Source organism: Melospiza melodia, chromosome 6, assembly GCF_035770615.1.
Source record: "Melospiza melodia melodia isolate bMelMel2 chromosome 6, bMelMel2.pri, whole genome shotgun sequence".
Lineage (NCBI taxonomy): Eukaryota > Metazoa > Chordata > Aves > Passeriformes > Passerellidae > Melospiza > Melospiza melodia.
Window position 1 is genome coordinate 22,372,547 of NC_086199.1, and position 11,828 is coordinate 22,384,374.

The 11,828-nt window shown below is 49.6% G+C and overlaps 1 protein-coding gene across 1 annotated transcript; it reads left to right on the top strand.

The window, feature by feature from the left end:
- The first annotated feature begins 7,896 nt into the window (after positions 1-7,896).
- IRF2BPL (interferon regulatory factor 2 binding protein like) lies at positions 7,897-11,441 on the top strand. The gene has a single exon (XM_063160234.1). The coding sequence runs from the start codon at positions 8,493-8,495 to the stop codon at positions 10,704-10,706; it is 2,214 nt and encodes a 737-aa protein (XP_063016304.1). The 5' UTR covers positions 7,897-8,492; the 3' UTR covers positions 10,707-11,441.
- The last annotated feature ends 387 nt before the right edge of the window (positions 11,442-11,828 follow it).

Sequence of the window (11,828 nt, forward strand, 5' to 3'; positions counted from 1 at the left end):
CGCAAAAAAACAAAAAAAAAAAAAAGAAAAAAAATCAAAAAACCCTGGGGCCAGTCCTTCCCGAATCAGTTGGCAGGTATGTGTTAATCTTGTTCCCAGCAGTTCGGAGGAGCCACGCACAGAGGCTCACCCTGTCCTTTCAAATCAGTGCTTCCTCTCCTTCAAGAGTTAAACTTCTCTAGAACATTTATTTCACGATCTCAGAGAGAAGAAAAAAAACAAAAACCCCCCCACACGAAAAAAACCAACCCAACAGAAAAAACCCCAAAACCCAAAAAACCCCCAAACCCAAACCTGCAGAGCTGAGAGGCTGCAGATCACAAGGCCATTCTGATAGCCTCCTGTCCCCATGGCAACAGCAACGGCATTTATCAGTTCCTTATGAGAGCAGGCACAGCAAATCTGCATTGCACATGGCAGCCTTCCAGCCTTTCAAATGAAAGAGCACTTTGAACTGCTGCCAAGTGTGGAAGGAGCAGAGCTGTCAGGACTGCTTAATGCTGGCAGTTTGTACTTGGGAGCCTTTCAGTTCCCAGAATCCTTCAGCATGGCAGCCTGCCAGGTACTTAGCGGAAGCTAAAAACTAACCCCCAGACCATTCACTGCAGTGCACTCAAAATTTTCCACATGTACCATGTCACAAGTGCAGACTGTACAATGAAAGCAAACGCCTTCTGCTTGGGATTCTAATTTTATTAATAATCTAGGAAAAAGCAATCCGAGATTAACTGGCTGACAGCACTATGGTATAGCCACTGTTTATAATTCGGGGGGTGTATGTCAAATGTGTATTTCATCCCTTAGAAATAGAATGAGCTCAGACAACAGGGGCTGCACAGCCCAAAATCTACATGCGCTACCTGAATATGGGAAGATTGGTGTTAGCAGAAGGGAGAGGATGGTTATTTACAGTGGAGTGATTTTTAGCAGTCATTATCAAATGCATAGCAGTGAGATGTGAAACAGTAAAACAAGACACTATTGCTGGCTGGTAACTATTTTTTGCCCTTACCCTCTGCATTTTGATGACATTGTGAGAATCTCGGAAATTGGCTGATGAGTGCAGCAGAGATACATGGCTCTTGGTGCGTTTCCTTTCAGTGGAGAGTTTTCATGTGAACTTTTTATTGTTTTGCATTACCCAAAGCACAAGGGCTTCTACTGGCAGGCAGAGGAAACAAATTGGCACAGTTCTGCTTTTTTTTTTTTTTTTTTTTTTTTTTTTTTTTTTTTTTTTTTTTTTAATCTGCACTGAGATCAAGGGCAAGGGCTTCATTTTCCAGCACTAGTCATAAGCCTTTAGCACAAATAGAATGAAAATTGTCTGTCGCTCAGGCAGTTGGACAGGGTTCAGGAAAACTATGTCTGGCACTAATTCCAAAGGGAGGAAGGTTTGGTTCAATCCAGCATCATTAATTTCAGTAAACTGTTTTCACTAGTCTGTATCCCACTGTTCAAGAGCTGTTTATTATCTTCTACTAAATAATGTTTTTGGAGAACAGAGTAATGAAAAATACCTGATATTACTTATATACACATGTATACTCTCACATATATGTATACACTTAAATATAAATATGGTATATGAGGCTGTATTCTCTCTCTTTTTTTTTTTTTTTTACTTTTCTCTTTTTCTAAACAATTGCTTGTTTCTTACCTTGCCTTCCCATTACAAAATGCTTTTATAATGCCAAATATAAAATAGTAAAAATAGCCCAGAAGGCAAAAGAGAGAGAGAGAGAGATTAAAAACCCTGGAGCAAAGACAATCTCCACAAATTTGTGAGTTTCACCAAAAAAACCAAGGAAATGTAGAGCCTCTTTTTCACCTTGCAGCTATCTTTGGCTGCTGCTTGAAGATTTGACTTAATTCACCCAGGCAGTAGTGTCTAAAAGTAATACACCAAGACAGTTAATTTTGGCACTTAGTCTCCCTTAGGAATTTTACCAACAGTCTTTGTAAAGAAAGTAAATGGTCTTTTTTTTCCTCTTGGTTTTTCCCCATGGCTCATCTTGATATGTGCTAATAAAAGAAACTGCCCTCAACCCCCCTTCTGTTCTCACCATTATCCTCTGTCCATATCATCCTTCTTTCAATAACAATATTAATCAGCATTTGTAACATGGTCTTGGAGACAAAGTGGGTTTGGTCTTTTCAGATGGCCTAGTTAGAGAGGAAAAGGAGGTTATGCCAAGTGAAATAACTTAAAATAGTGTCAGAGTCCGTCCTTTCTCTTTCTTTCTTTCTTTCTTTCTTTCTTTCTTTCTTTCTTTCTTTCTTTCTTTCTTTCTTTCTTTCTTTCTTTCTTTCTTTCTTTCTTTCTTTCTTTCTTTCTTTCTTTCTTTCTTTCTTTCTTTCTTTCTTTCTTTCTTTCTTTCTTTCTTTCTTTCTTTCTTTCTTTCTTTCTTTCTTTCTTTCTTTCTTTCTTTCTTTCTTTCTTTCTTTCTTTCTTTCTTTCTTTCTTTCTTTCTTTCTTTCTTTCTTTCTTTTTCTTTCCATTATTTTTCTCTTTTCTTTTCTTTTCTTTTCTTTTCTTTTCTTTTCTTTTCTTTTCTTTTCTTTTCTTTTCTTTTCTTTTCTTTTCTTTTCTTTTCTTTTCTTTTCTTTTCTTTTCTTTTCTTTTCTTTTCTTCTTCCCCCCTTTCCCACCTCCCTCATTTTTTGGAAAACACAGTAAAGTTCTGTTCAGTTCTCAAGTGTTATTAATCACCGGTGGAGGCCAAAAGCAGGGATATTTTTCTTGGCAGCACGTTTTGATAAACAATCTGTGTATGGGGTGAAGGGAGGGAGGAGCCTGTCTTGCTGGTAACTAAGTTAATGTTTGGCAGATTCTTAACTGTCACGAAAGTGCAAGTGGCTCTCAGTGGGAATAGCCTTAAAAATGTACCGATCCAGATGATTCATTGTTGTTGATTGTTTACTACGTCCACAGGATGTAAGATGAAAACAGTCCAGGAAAAAGTAAAAATAACAACAGCGGAGGCCCCAGCTCTGCATATCCCAGCCTAAAACGCACTGCCCAATCGCTGGTCCCTTGCAGAGTGAGCAGAATTAATTATAGGTGTCTTATTTTGCACTGTAAGATTTGGCAAAGGCTAATGTTTGGAAATCTAGGCTCCCAGGCAGGTTTTCAAACCCTAAAGACAGCTGTAGGAAGATCGGTGTAGGGTGTGTCAAAGAGGGGACCCCCTTGCCCCCGCAGTGCTTCCCGGGGCAGAGGCGAGAGGCCGTGCCGGGCACTGGGGCTGCGGGCAGGGCAGCCCCGCCCCGCTGTGCCCCCGGCTCCCTGCTCCAGCACCCAAGGGGAAATGGCACCGGGAAAAGCACAGGAAACGAGAGGCAACCTCCGTTAAGAAATATGTCTTAAGAGTTCCTAGGTGGGAAACGCAATAAACTCTGTATGTCAGCAAGGCTCACTACCTGAAAATGGTAGGAAAAACCAGAATTATAATGAGATGAGAACTGAAATGATAAACAGAAACATGTAACTACTCCTATTCTTTGTAACTGAGTGTTTTGACACTTCCTGGCAGCTTCTAGTAGAAGACAATGTTGTTTAACTTTTAATTTGACAAAATTATGCAACTTCTTCCTGAAGTGTTTGTGTTTTGATTTGCTGAACACACTCTCTTTACCACCAAGTGCTCTGTTCACTGCTAATCTCTGCATTGTTTTGTAGCCAGTCATTTGATTGTGACGGATTTTATTTGCTATTCTGAGGTAAATCCATGTAAATTACACTTTCTGGAGTGCACTACCCTTCTCGTTCTTGTATTTTTTTTCCAGCTGTAGCTGCTGTTTGGATCAGTAAAGAAAGAGCCATTTCTGTGAGTGCCTGCAGAAGAGCCAGCTGCTCTCACGGCTGCAGTGATCAGTGCCAAAACTTTGTAAAGCGAACAGGAAAGAGTTAAACATATTCCCAGGCTGCAAGCATTTAGAGCCAGACCAGACTGTTCATTCCCAAGCTGCTGAGATCATGGGCTCCTAATTATTATCTCTTGCAAACTTTGGGGCTGTCCTATATTCTGCATAATTAACAGTGCACAGCTGATCGATAATCCACAGTACTCCTCTCTCATCCAGATCCGCAGTAACCGCCATGTTTTGGAGCTCATGTCTGGGAGTGGCACGGAGTAGTGCCTGGGGTGCAGCCAGGCCACCTGGGTTTTGTCACTTTGTCCTTCATGGTGTGTTGCACCCTCTGCTTTCCATACCTGCTGGTGGATCTAGCAAAGTTCCTGCCCACTGTATTTTGTATGATCATTTTGATTCCTTCATTTAAATCAATGCTTCACGTGCTGTTTTATTGTTACACAGACCCATATGTGCATGTGTGTACTTTCAAATAAAGATGGTAATAGGAATAAAGGAAAAGGGATTATCAGATGGCAGTATTTATCTTAGGACTGAAAGGAAGGAATTAGTAGATTTCATTTCTGATTGTGAAAATTATAGTCCTTGTCCCTTGGGACTTCTGGCAGGTCATAAACTTTGGGCAATCTCTGCAGAATCCCTAATGCCACATCACAGTGCTGACTTGTATTCCTGCACAGAAAACAGTAGCTGGGTAGCAATTGTTCTCAGCCACAGGTCCATTCCTCCTTGCACTCCCCTTCATCTCCCTAAACAATCTATTGTTGGGTGTTCTTACGCTATTTTTTGTTTGCTCACTTCTTTCTTTCAGTTAGCCAGATTAGACACCTGAATGGATTAATTGTTTGGGCTTCTTCTGGGCTTCCTCCAAAAGTAATATTAATTCCTGGATTATTTCAGAGCTAAATAAACACCAGGCATGTTTAGTATAAATCCAGCAAGACCAATCTGGATTGGTCCTGTCCGTCACTCGCATGGCAAAGAGAAAAGGCAGGAGGTGAGGGGGAAAGCTTGCTGCTACCCTCGCAAGGACAGTGCTGCCATAGATGGGAAGATTGTTTCGCTGCTACCGTTCAATCTATTTTTCCGTACCCAGATTAGATTGATACTGACAAGTCGTTCCCTGTGAAGGTGCCACAGCGTGGCATTTATTTGCATTTACATTGCAGTTCTCTTCATCAATCAGCTTTGCAGAGATCACTGCTGCTGCTGGCCATATTGTTGCTGTGCTGACACTTCATCCTTAAGTGCTGCTTGCGTAACGGTACAGTGCGTGCCCATGACCAAAGTTTAAATCAAAGTTTAATCATTATGGAAAGACAAACATATTTCTGCAACTGTGTATCCTGCAAGTCAGAGGAAAGGTAGTTTGGTCGGGTCACAGATGCTAATCTCTCTCTTTTTCTATTCACAAACTATAAAGGGAGTTGACAGCACCTGTAAATGGTTTTCTAAGGCTAGATCATATCTAAGGTGATTATTATTTACACCCACTATAAAGACTGCTCTTATGAGCCAAGAAGTCTGTTCCTGTGAGGTGAGTTTACCAAAAAAGGGGTTCCTTGCAGGAGGATTCAGTGGATCGAGGATCCAGGGTGAGGGGTAGTTCAAGCACATGGAGTGCCTTGTCATGGTTGGATTTGTGTAACCCAGGGACTGAAATACAGTCAGGATATGTTGCAGTTCTGCATTCTTAGACATGCGGGATGAAGGGAAAGCTTCAGGTCTCTCAACCAGAGATTTTAAAGCAGAGGCTGACCTTTTATCACAGCCCAGTTCTGCTCCTCATATGAAGATCAACGTGAGGCAGTAAAAGGATAGGAAAGGAACTGACATTCCAGTATGAATCAGAGGGAACACATGCTTATTTGCTGAAGGAAAGACATATTAATGTAGAAATCCTGCAGCCATCACTAAATCACTGTGGCTGGAAGCAAAGACTTACTTTGACCAGCTTTCATCTGCCATACTTCTGTGAAGCTTTTGTAATGTCCACAGTTTAGGTGTGAAATTTTTAAGTGTGAAATCTACTCCCCTTTAGCGCATCTTCTTCAGCCAATTTGCGTACAGGAGACTCACATAATTCAAAGACTTTTCTATCTCTACTTACTACTTCTACAAGCTTCCCCTGAAAAAGAGTCACTTTGTCACAATTGATTTTCTAACTGTATTTTATCTGGTCCTACCATTTCTGTAACTTCAATCAATGTGTGCATTTCATTAAGCCTTCCCTATAAAATAATTCCACACACATATAATCAAATTCATTTGCCAGCTTTAAAGACTAGACCCGGACACATAAAAAATGCTTTAGACAACTAAAAATGAAAATGACACATATTGGTGATATGAAATGAAATATTTAAAGGGACGGTTTTTTGTCATGTGAGTTCTAAAACGTTATTAATCGAATAGAAGGTGTCTATCTCCGTCGGGGCTGCGTGGCTGCTGAGCGTGCCGGTGTAAGGGAGCCGTGGCATCCCGCCATAGAAACACTAAGTTCTTTAAAAACACAGAGAGAAATCTGCAATGGACGGGGATTTCGGCGTTTGTAGCAACAAAGGAATCAGGAAGAGGTACTGAAAGAAAGAAATCCACCCAACACTGGGAGAGGTTCCGCGTTCGCCGAATGTGTGGCCGCTTCCCCCCCGCCCTCCGCCCTCCCCCGCTGCGCGCTGTCTCCGCGGGCACCGTGCGCCCGGCTGCGCCCAGTGACGCGATGCCGGTGGCCGCCCGCGCCGGGTCCCGGCCGAAGCGCGTCCCCGCAGTGACACTTTATTATTCTTTGGACGCAGGCAGCGATGTCGATGTTTGCAAAAACAGCCGCCGACTGCAACGAGAGCAAAAGCGGGTTCTGCAGAGCCCCTCCTGGCCAGCACGGGCACCGGCGTGGCCGCGGGGCCGGGCGGGGAGCGGGCAACTTCGGGGATCGCGGGCGGGAGAAGGAAAGCTTCGGGGGGGGTTATTTTGTTTTCCTCCCAGCGAAATGAATTCTTGGCTTATTTGCATGAACCGAGGTTGTTTTAAGTAATTTGCCTGTTAACAGTGTTATGCAAATGTTAGCTAGCTATTTAAAGGGGGAAATAGAAGAAAAAAAAAAAAAAAAAAAAAAGCCGTGTGTTCTCACAACACCGGGGAAATCCTATGTCCCTTTGCATTAGCGAGATGAGATCATAGCGATTACTCACCTGCCTGGCCTCTCCTACACCCTTGAGCAATGCACAGCACTATCTTTCCCAGCCCAACCTTAAACACTTGGCAAACATGGCTGTTTTAAACAAATCAAAAGTGGAAGAGCTTCTGATGCAGTCACAGGCTTACAAAAACTGTGTCATTCTGTCACTGGGATCACTGAAAGAGAAACACGAAATCGGATATTAAGGCGGGATCCCCCATTTGCCTCAGCAGCCGGAGCGCACGGGAATCCCACCGACAGTCGCGGTGGCAGAAAGCCGCGCAGCCGTCACGAAAGCAAAGCGGGGCGAACCGCGGGTTTACAAAATCCCGAAAGCGAGACATCTGAACTTAGAAAGCGCAGTCAGGGAAAAAAAAACCAACCAAGCAAACAAAAAAAAAAAAAACAAAACAAAAAAAAAAAAACCACCACCCACCACCACCACGACCACGACGACGACGACTGTGCATGCGCGCCCTGGCCGCGGAGCCGCGGCGGGGGGCCGGCAGCGCGGCCGGGAGGAGGGTGAGGGCGCGATCTGGCGTTCAAGTTTCCAAACATAGCCGGCAGCGCAGGCTGCCCGCGCCCCGCCGCGCTCCAGCTGCGGCCGCGCCGGGGAGGGCGCGGGCAGCGCGCCGGGCATGCGCGCCCCGCGCAACAAGTGGGCTCCGTGCCGGCGGCCGGGGGGAGGGGAGCGGGGCGCGGGCGCTCGGCGGTGACGCGGGGCCCCGCCCGGGTGCAGCCGAGCCGGGAGCACGGCGCGGAGAAGGGGAGGGGCGTCGCGGCGCGGGGGGAGCGCGGCGCGGCGGAGGGGGCGCGCAGCCACACGCGGCGGCGCGCAGCACCCCGCGCTCGGACTGCGAGTAGCGGCGAGGATGTGAGTGAGGAGCAGGCGGCGACGCTCGCCACGCTGCTGCCGCCGCCGCGGCCGCTGCTGCTCCCGGACTGCCGCAGCTCCGCCAGCGCTCAGGGAAGCCGCCGCTGCCGGGACCGAACAGCTCCGTGCGGCTGCCCCTGTCTTGCTCACGGCGGTGGATCAGCACGTACCGAACTGCAAGCTCACGAGGCAGCCGTGGCGGGTGGAAGGTGACCCCCCCCCATCTTCCTCCGTGCACCTCCGCCTCCTCCCGGAGGAGGAGCAGCAGCAAGCGGAGAGCTAGAGAGCGCAGGGAAACAGAAGCGGCTAGAAAGCGACCCCCACCCAGCCAGCCCCCCGGAGGAGCAGTGGAATCGTTTCCCACCCCACCGGGTCAGCAGCGGCAGCACCAGGTAGAAGAAGCCATCTCTGGCAGCAGGAGCGAACTAAAAGCAGACGATCCCCCTTGCTGAAACGGGCAACAGGATCAGGTACGGAGAGCCACCCCCCGCCCCTGCAGCCCGGGGGGGAAGACTGAGCCAGCCCCTACCCCGGTGGCAGCGGCAGCAGCTCCCCAGCCAGCAGCACCATGTCCGCCGCGCAGGTGTCCTCGTCGCGGAGGCAGTCATGCTATCTATGCGATCTGCCCCGCATGCCCTGGGCCATGATCTGGGACTTCACGGAGCCCGTCTGCCGGGGCTGCGTTAATTATGAGGGCGCCGACCGCATCGAGTTCGTGATCGAGACGGCCCGGCAGTTGAAGCGGGCGCACGGCTGCTTCCAGGACGGTCGCTCCCCGGGCCCCCCGCCGCCGGTCGGCGTAAAGGCAGTGACGCTTTCCGCCAAAGAAGCGGCGGCGGCGGCGGCCCAGCAGCAGCTCAACCATGTGGATGCCACTTCCAAGGCGGCCTCAGCGGGGCTGACCCAGTCCAGCCTGGACCGCTACGGGCTCAGCGCCGCCGCGGCGGAGCAGCGCAGCCGCTTCGAGTACCCGCCGCCGCCGGGCAGCCTGGGCAGCAGCCATGGCGCCCGCCTGCCCAACGGACTGGGGGGGCCCAATGGCTTCCCCAAGCAGCCTGAGGACGGGCCACCGGAGCTGAACCGGCAAAGCCCCAACTCCTCCTCCTCCTCTTCCTCCTCCCGTCGCGGGGCGCACGGGGGGCTCGTATCTGGCCTGCCCCCGGGGGCCGCCGGCGCTCAGATGAATGTGCCCCCCAACCTGCTGCCGCAGACGCTGCTGAACGGCCCCGCTGCCTCCGGCGTGGCGCTGCCTCCGCCGCACGGGGGCCTGAGCGGCCGCGGCGGCGGGGGTCCCCCCGCTCCCTCCGCCTCTTCCCAAGGGGGCACCTGCGGCGGTGGTGCCGGGGGAGGCGGCGGCTCGTCCTCCGAGGCCTGCGGCAAGCGGCCGGGCTCGGTTTCCAGCAGTGACCAAGAGCGGGAGCTGAAGGAGAAGCAGCGCAACGCGGAGGCGCTGGCCGAGCTCAGCGAGAGTTTGCGGAATCGGGCCGAGGAGTGGGCCAGCAAGCCCAAGATCGTGAGGGACACACTGCTCACTCTGGCCGGCTGCACCCCCTACGAGGTGCGCTTCAAGAAGGATCACGCCCTGCTGGGCCGCGTCTTTGCCTTCGACGCCGTCTCCAAGCCGGGCATGGACTATGAGCTGAAGCTTTTCATCGAGTACCCTAGCGGCTCCGGCACCGTCTTCTCCAGCGCCTCCGGCGTGGCCAAGCAGATGTACCAGGACTGTATGAAGGACTTCGGTCGTGGCCTCTCCTCGGGCTTCAAATACCTGGAATACGAGAAGAAGCACGGCTCTGGCGACTGGCGGCTCCTGGGAGACCTACTGCCCGAGTCTGTGCGCTTCTTCAAGGAGCTGGTGGGCGCCGACATGCTGCCGCAGCCCTACCTGGACGCCAGCTGCCCCATGCTGCCCACGGCGCTGGTGAGTCTCCCGCGGCCGGGGGCCGGGGCCGGCGGGGCGCAGGGCACGGCCGCAGCCTCTAGGGGACCTGGCGGCGGCGGCGGCGGCGGCGGCGGCGGGGCGATGCGCAAGAGGAAAGCTTCTCCTGAACCCTCGGATTCGGCCGAGGGGGCTCTGAAGCTCAGCGACGAGCAGCAGCGGCAGCAGTGGATGGCCAGCCAGAGCGAAGCGCTCAAGCTCACCATGTCGGCCGGGGGCTTCGGGGCGGTGCACGGCGGTGGCCCCCCGCCACCGCCGCCCCTCGGGCCTCACTCCAACCGGACCACGCCACCCGAGTCCGCCCCCCAGAACGGACAGTCCCCCATGGCCGCGCTCATGTCGGTGGCCGACACGCTGGGCAATGCCCACTCGCCCAAGGACGGCAGCTCGGTGCACTCCACCACGTCCACCCGCAGGAACAGCAGCAGCCCCGTGTCGCCGGCCTCGGTGCCGGGCCAGCGCCGTCTGGCCTCCCGCAACGGGGACATGAACCTGCAAGTGGCCCCTCCTCCCCCCAGCACCCACCCCGCCATGGACCAAGTGCACCCCCAAAACATTCCGGACTCCCCCATGGCCAACAGCGGGCCCCTGTGCTGCACCATTTGCCACGAACGCTTGGAGGACACCCACTTTGTTCAGTGCCCCTCTGTGCCCAGCCACAAGTTCTGCTTCCCTTGTTCCAGAGAGAGCATCAAGGCCCAAGGGGCGACTGGTGAAGTCTACTGCCCCAGTGGAGAGAAATGCCCCCTAGTCGGTTCCAATGTGCCTTGGGCATTTATGCAGGGCGAGATCGCGACCATTTTAGCTGGGGACGTTAAAGTGAAAAAGGAGAGAGACCCTTGAGTAAGAAATCCAATCCCTTCAGACTCCTGAAGATGTAGAATTGTGAATATAACAAACTGCAAAAGTTAGTCTTATGTATAGACATTATTTTCGTCGTATGTTTCTATATTTTGAAACAAAGGTATGTACTCTTCTTCATTTGAAGGATAGAGCTGGTTTTTGTTAAACAGAATATAATATTGTTTGGTTACTACATAATACCTGTTCTCATTTCTTTGGCAGTGTGTTGGCTAGGTACAAAGTTAATAGCCCTTAGCGATTACCTGCTGCTGGTGTGTATTTTTGTAAATGTATGCACTTCTCTGAAAGAAGAAGAAAAACACAAAAGACAAAAAAAAAATTTTGCCAAGGCCAGTGTTGATGCCTAAAAAATTGCTACAAAAATGGTGACAGCTTATGTTTTACAAGCCCTGAGTGTTAGTCTTTCACCTTTTTTTTTTCGTTTTTGGTTTTTTGTTGCAAAACGGTGGGGTGGCTGTGGGGGGAGGGTGTTTTTTTGTTGCAAGTTTGTAAGGAAAATGTTTCCGTTTGTTTCTATTGATCTGAACGTTTTTTAATCTTCATGTGTTTTTTGTTTTTGCTTTTATTGATGCACGGATGCTTTTGAACAGTAGAGCAAAATGCTGTACATGAGAAACATGCTCTGTTTGTCCTTTATACATTTCTGTAGTTAACAGAACACTGTAATGTGCCTTGGAGCTTAGTAAATTGTAATAAATTCAATTGATATTAATACTTCTTGAGTAGCAAGTTTTATTTTTCTCTAAGCTTAGGCAGTATGTGCAAGCCGTGTTGGCTTTTTAAAGGTCTCCATCATACCAAGAGTCTGCAGTTCGTTGTGATAATCGTGGCACTTGTGTGCACATTTTCACTTATATGTAGTAAGATGATGATGTTGATGGTGTTATCAAACTTACTTAAATCTTGGCACTGTGCCTATTTACATTTCACCTTTAATGTTGCAGTAACGGTTGCTGACTAAGCATTTTCTATTTACTGTTCCTGCATCTCATTTCCTCCTCCCTTCTCCTCCCCCCCACTGGCTCTCCAGCTGCAAGCTGTTTGCAATACAGGATGCATGCATTGCCTGTGCAATTTAGTAAGGCTTGAGATTTAAAATGA

Excerpts from the sequence above, each read along its gene's own strand:
- IRF2BPL (XM_063160234.1), top strand. The coding sequence starts at position 8,493 with ATGTCCGCCGCGCAGGTGTCCTCGTCGCGGAGGCAGTCATGCTATCTA.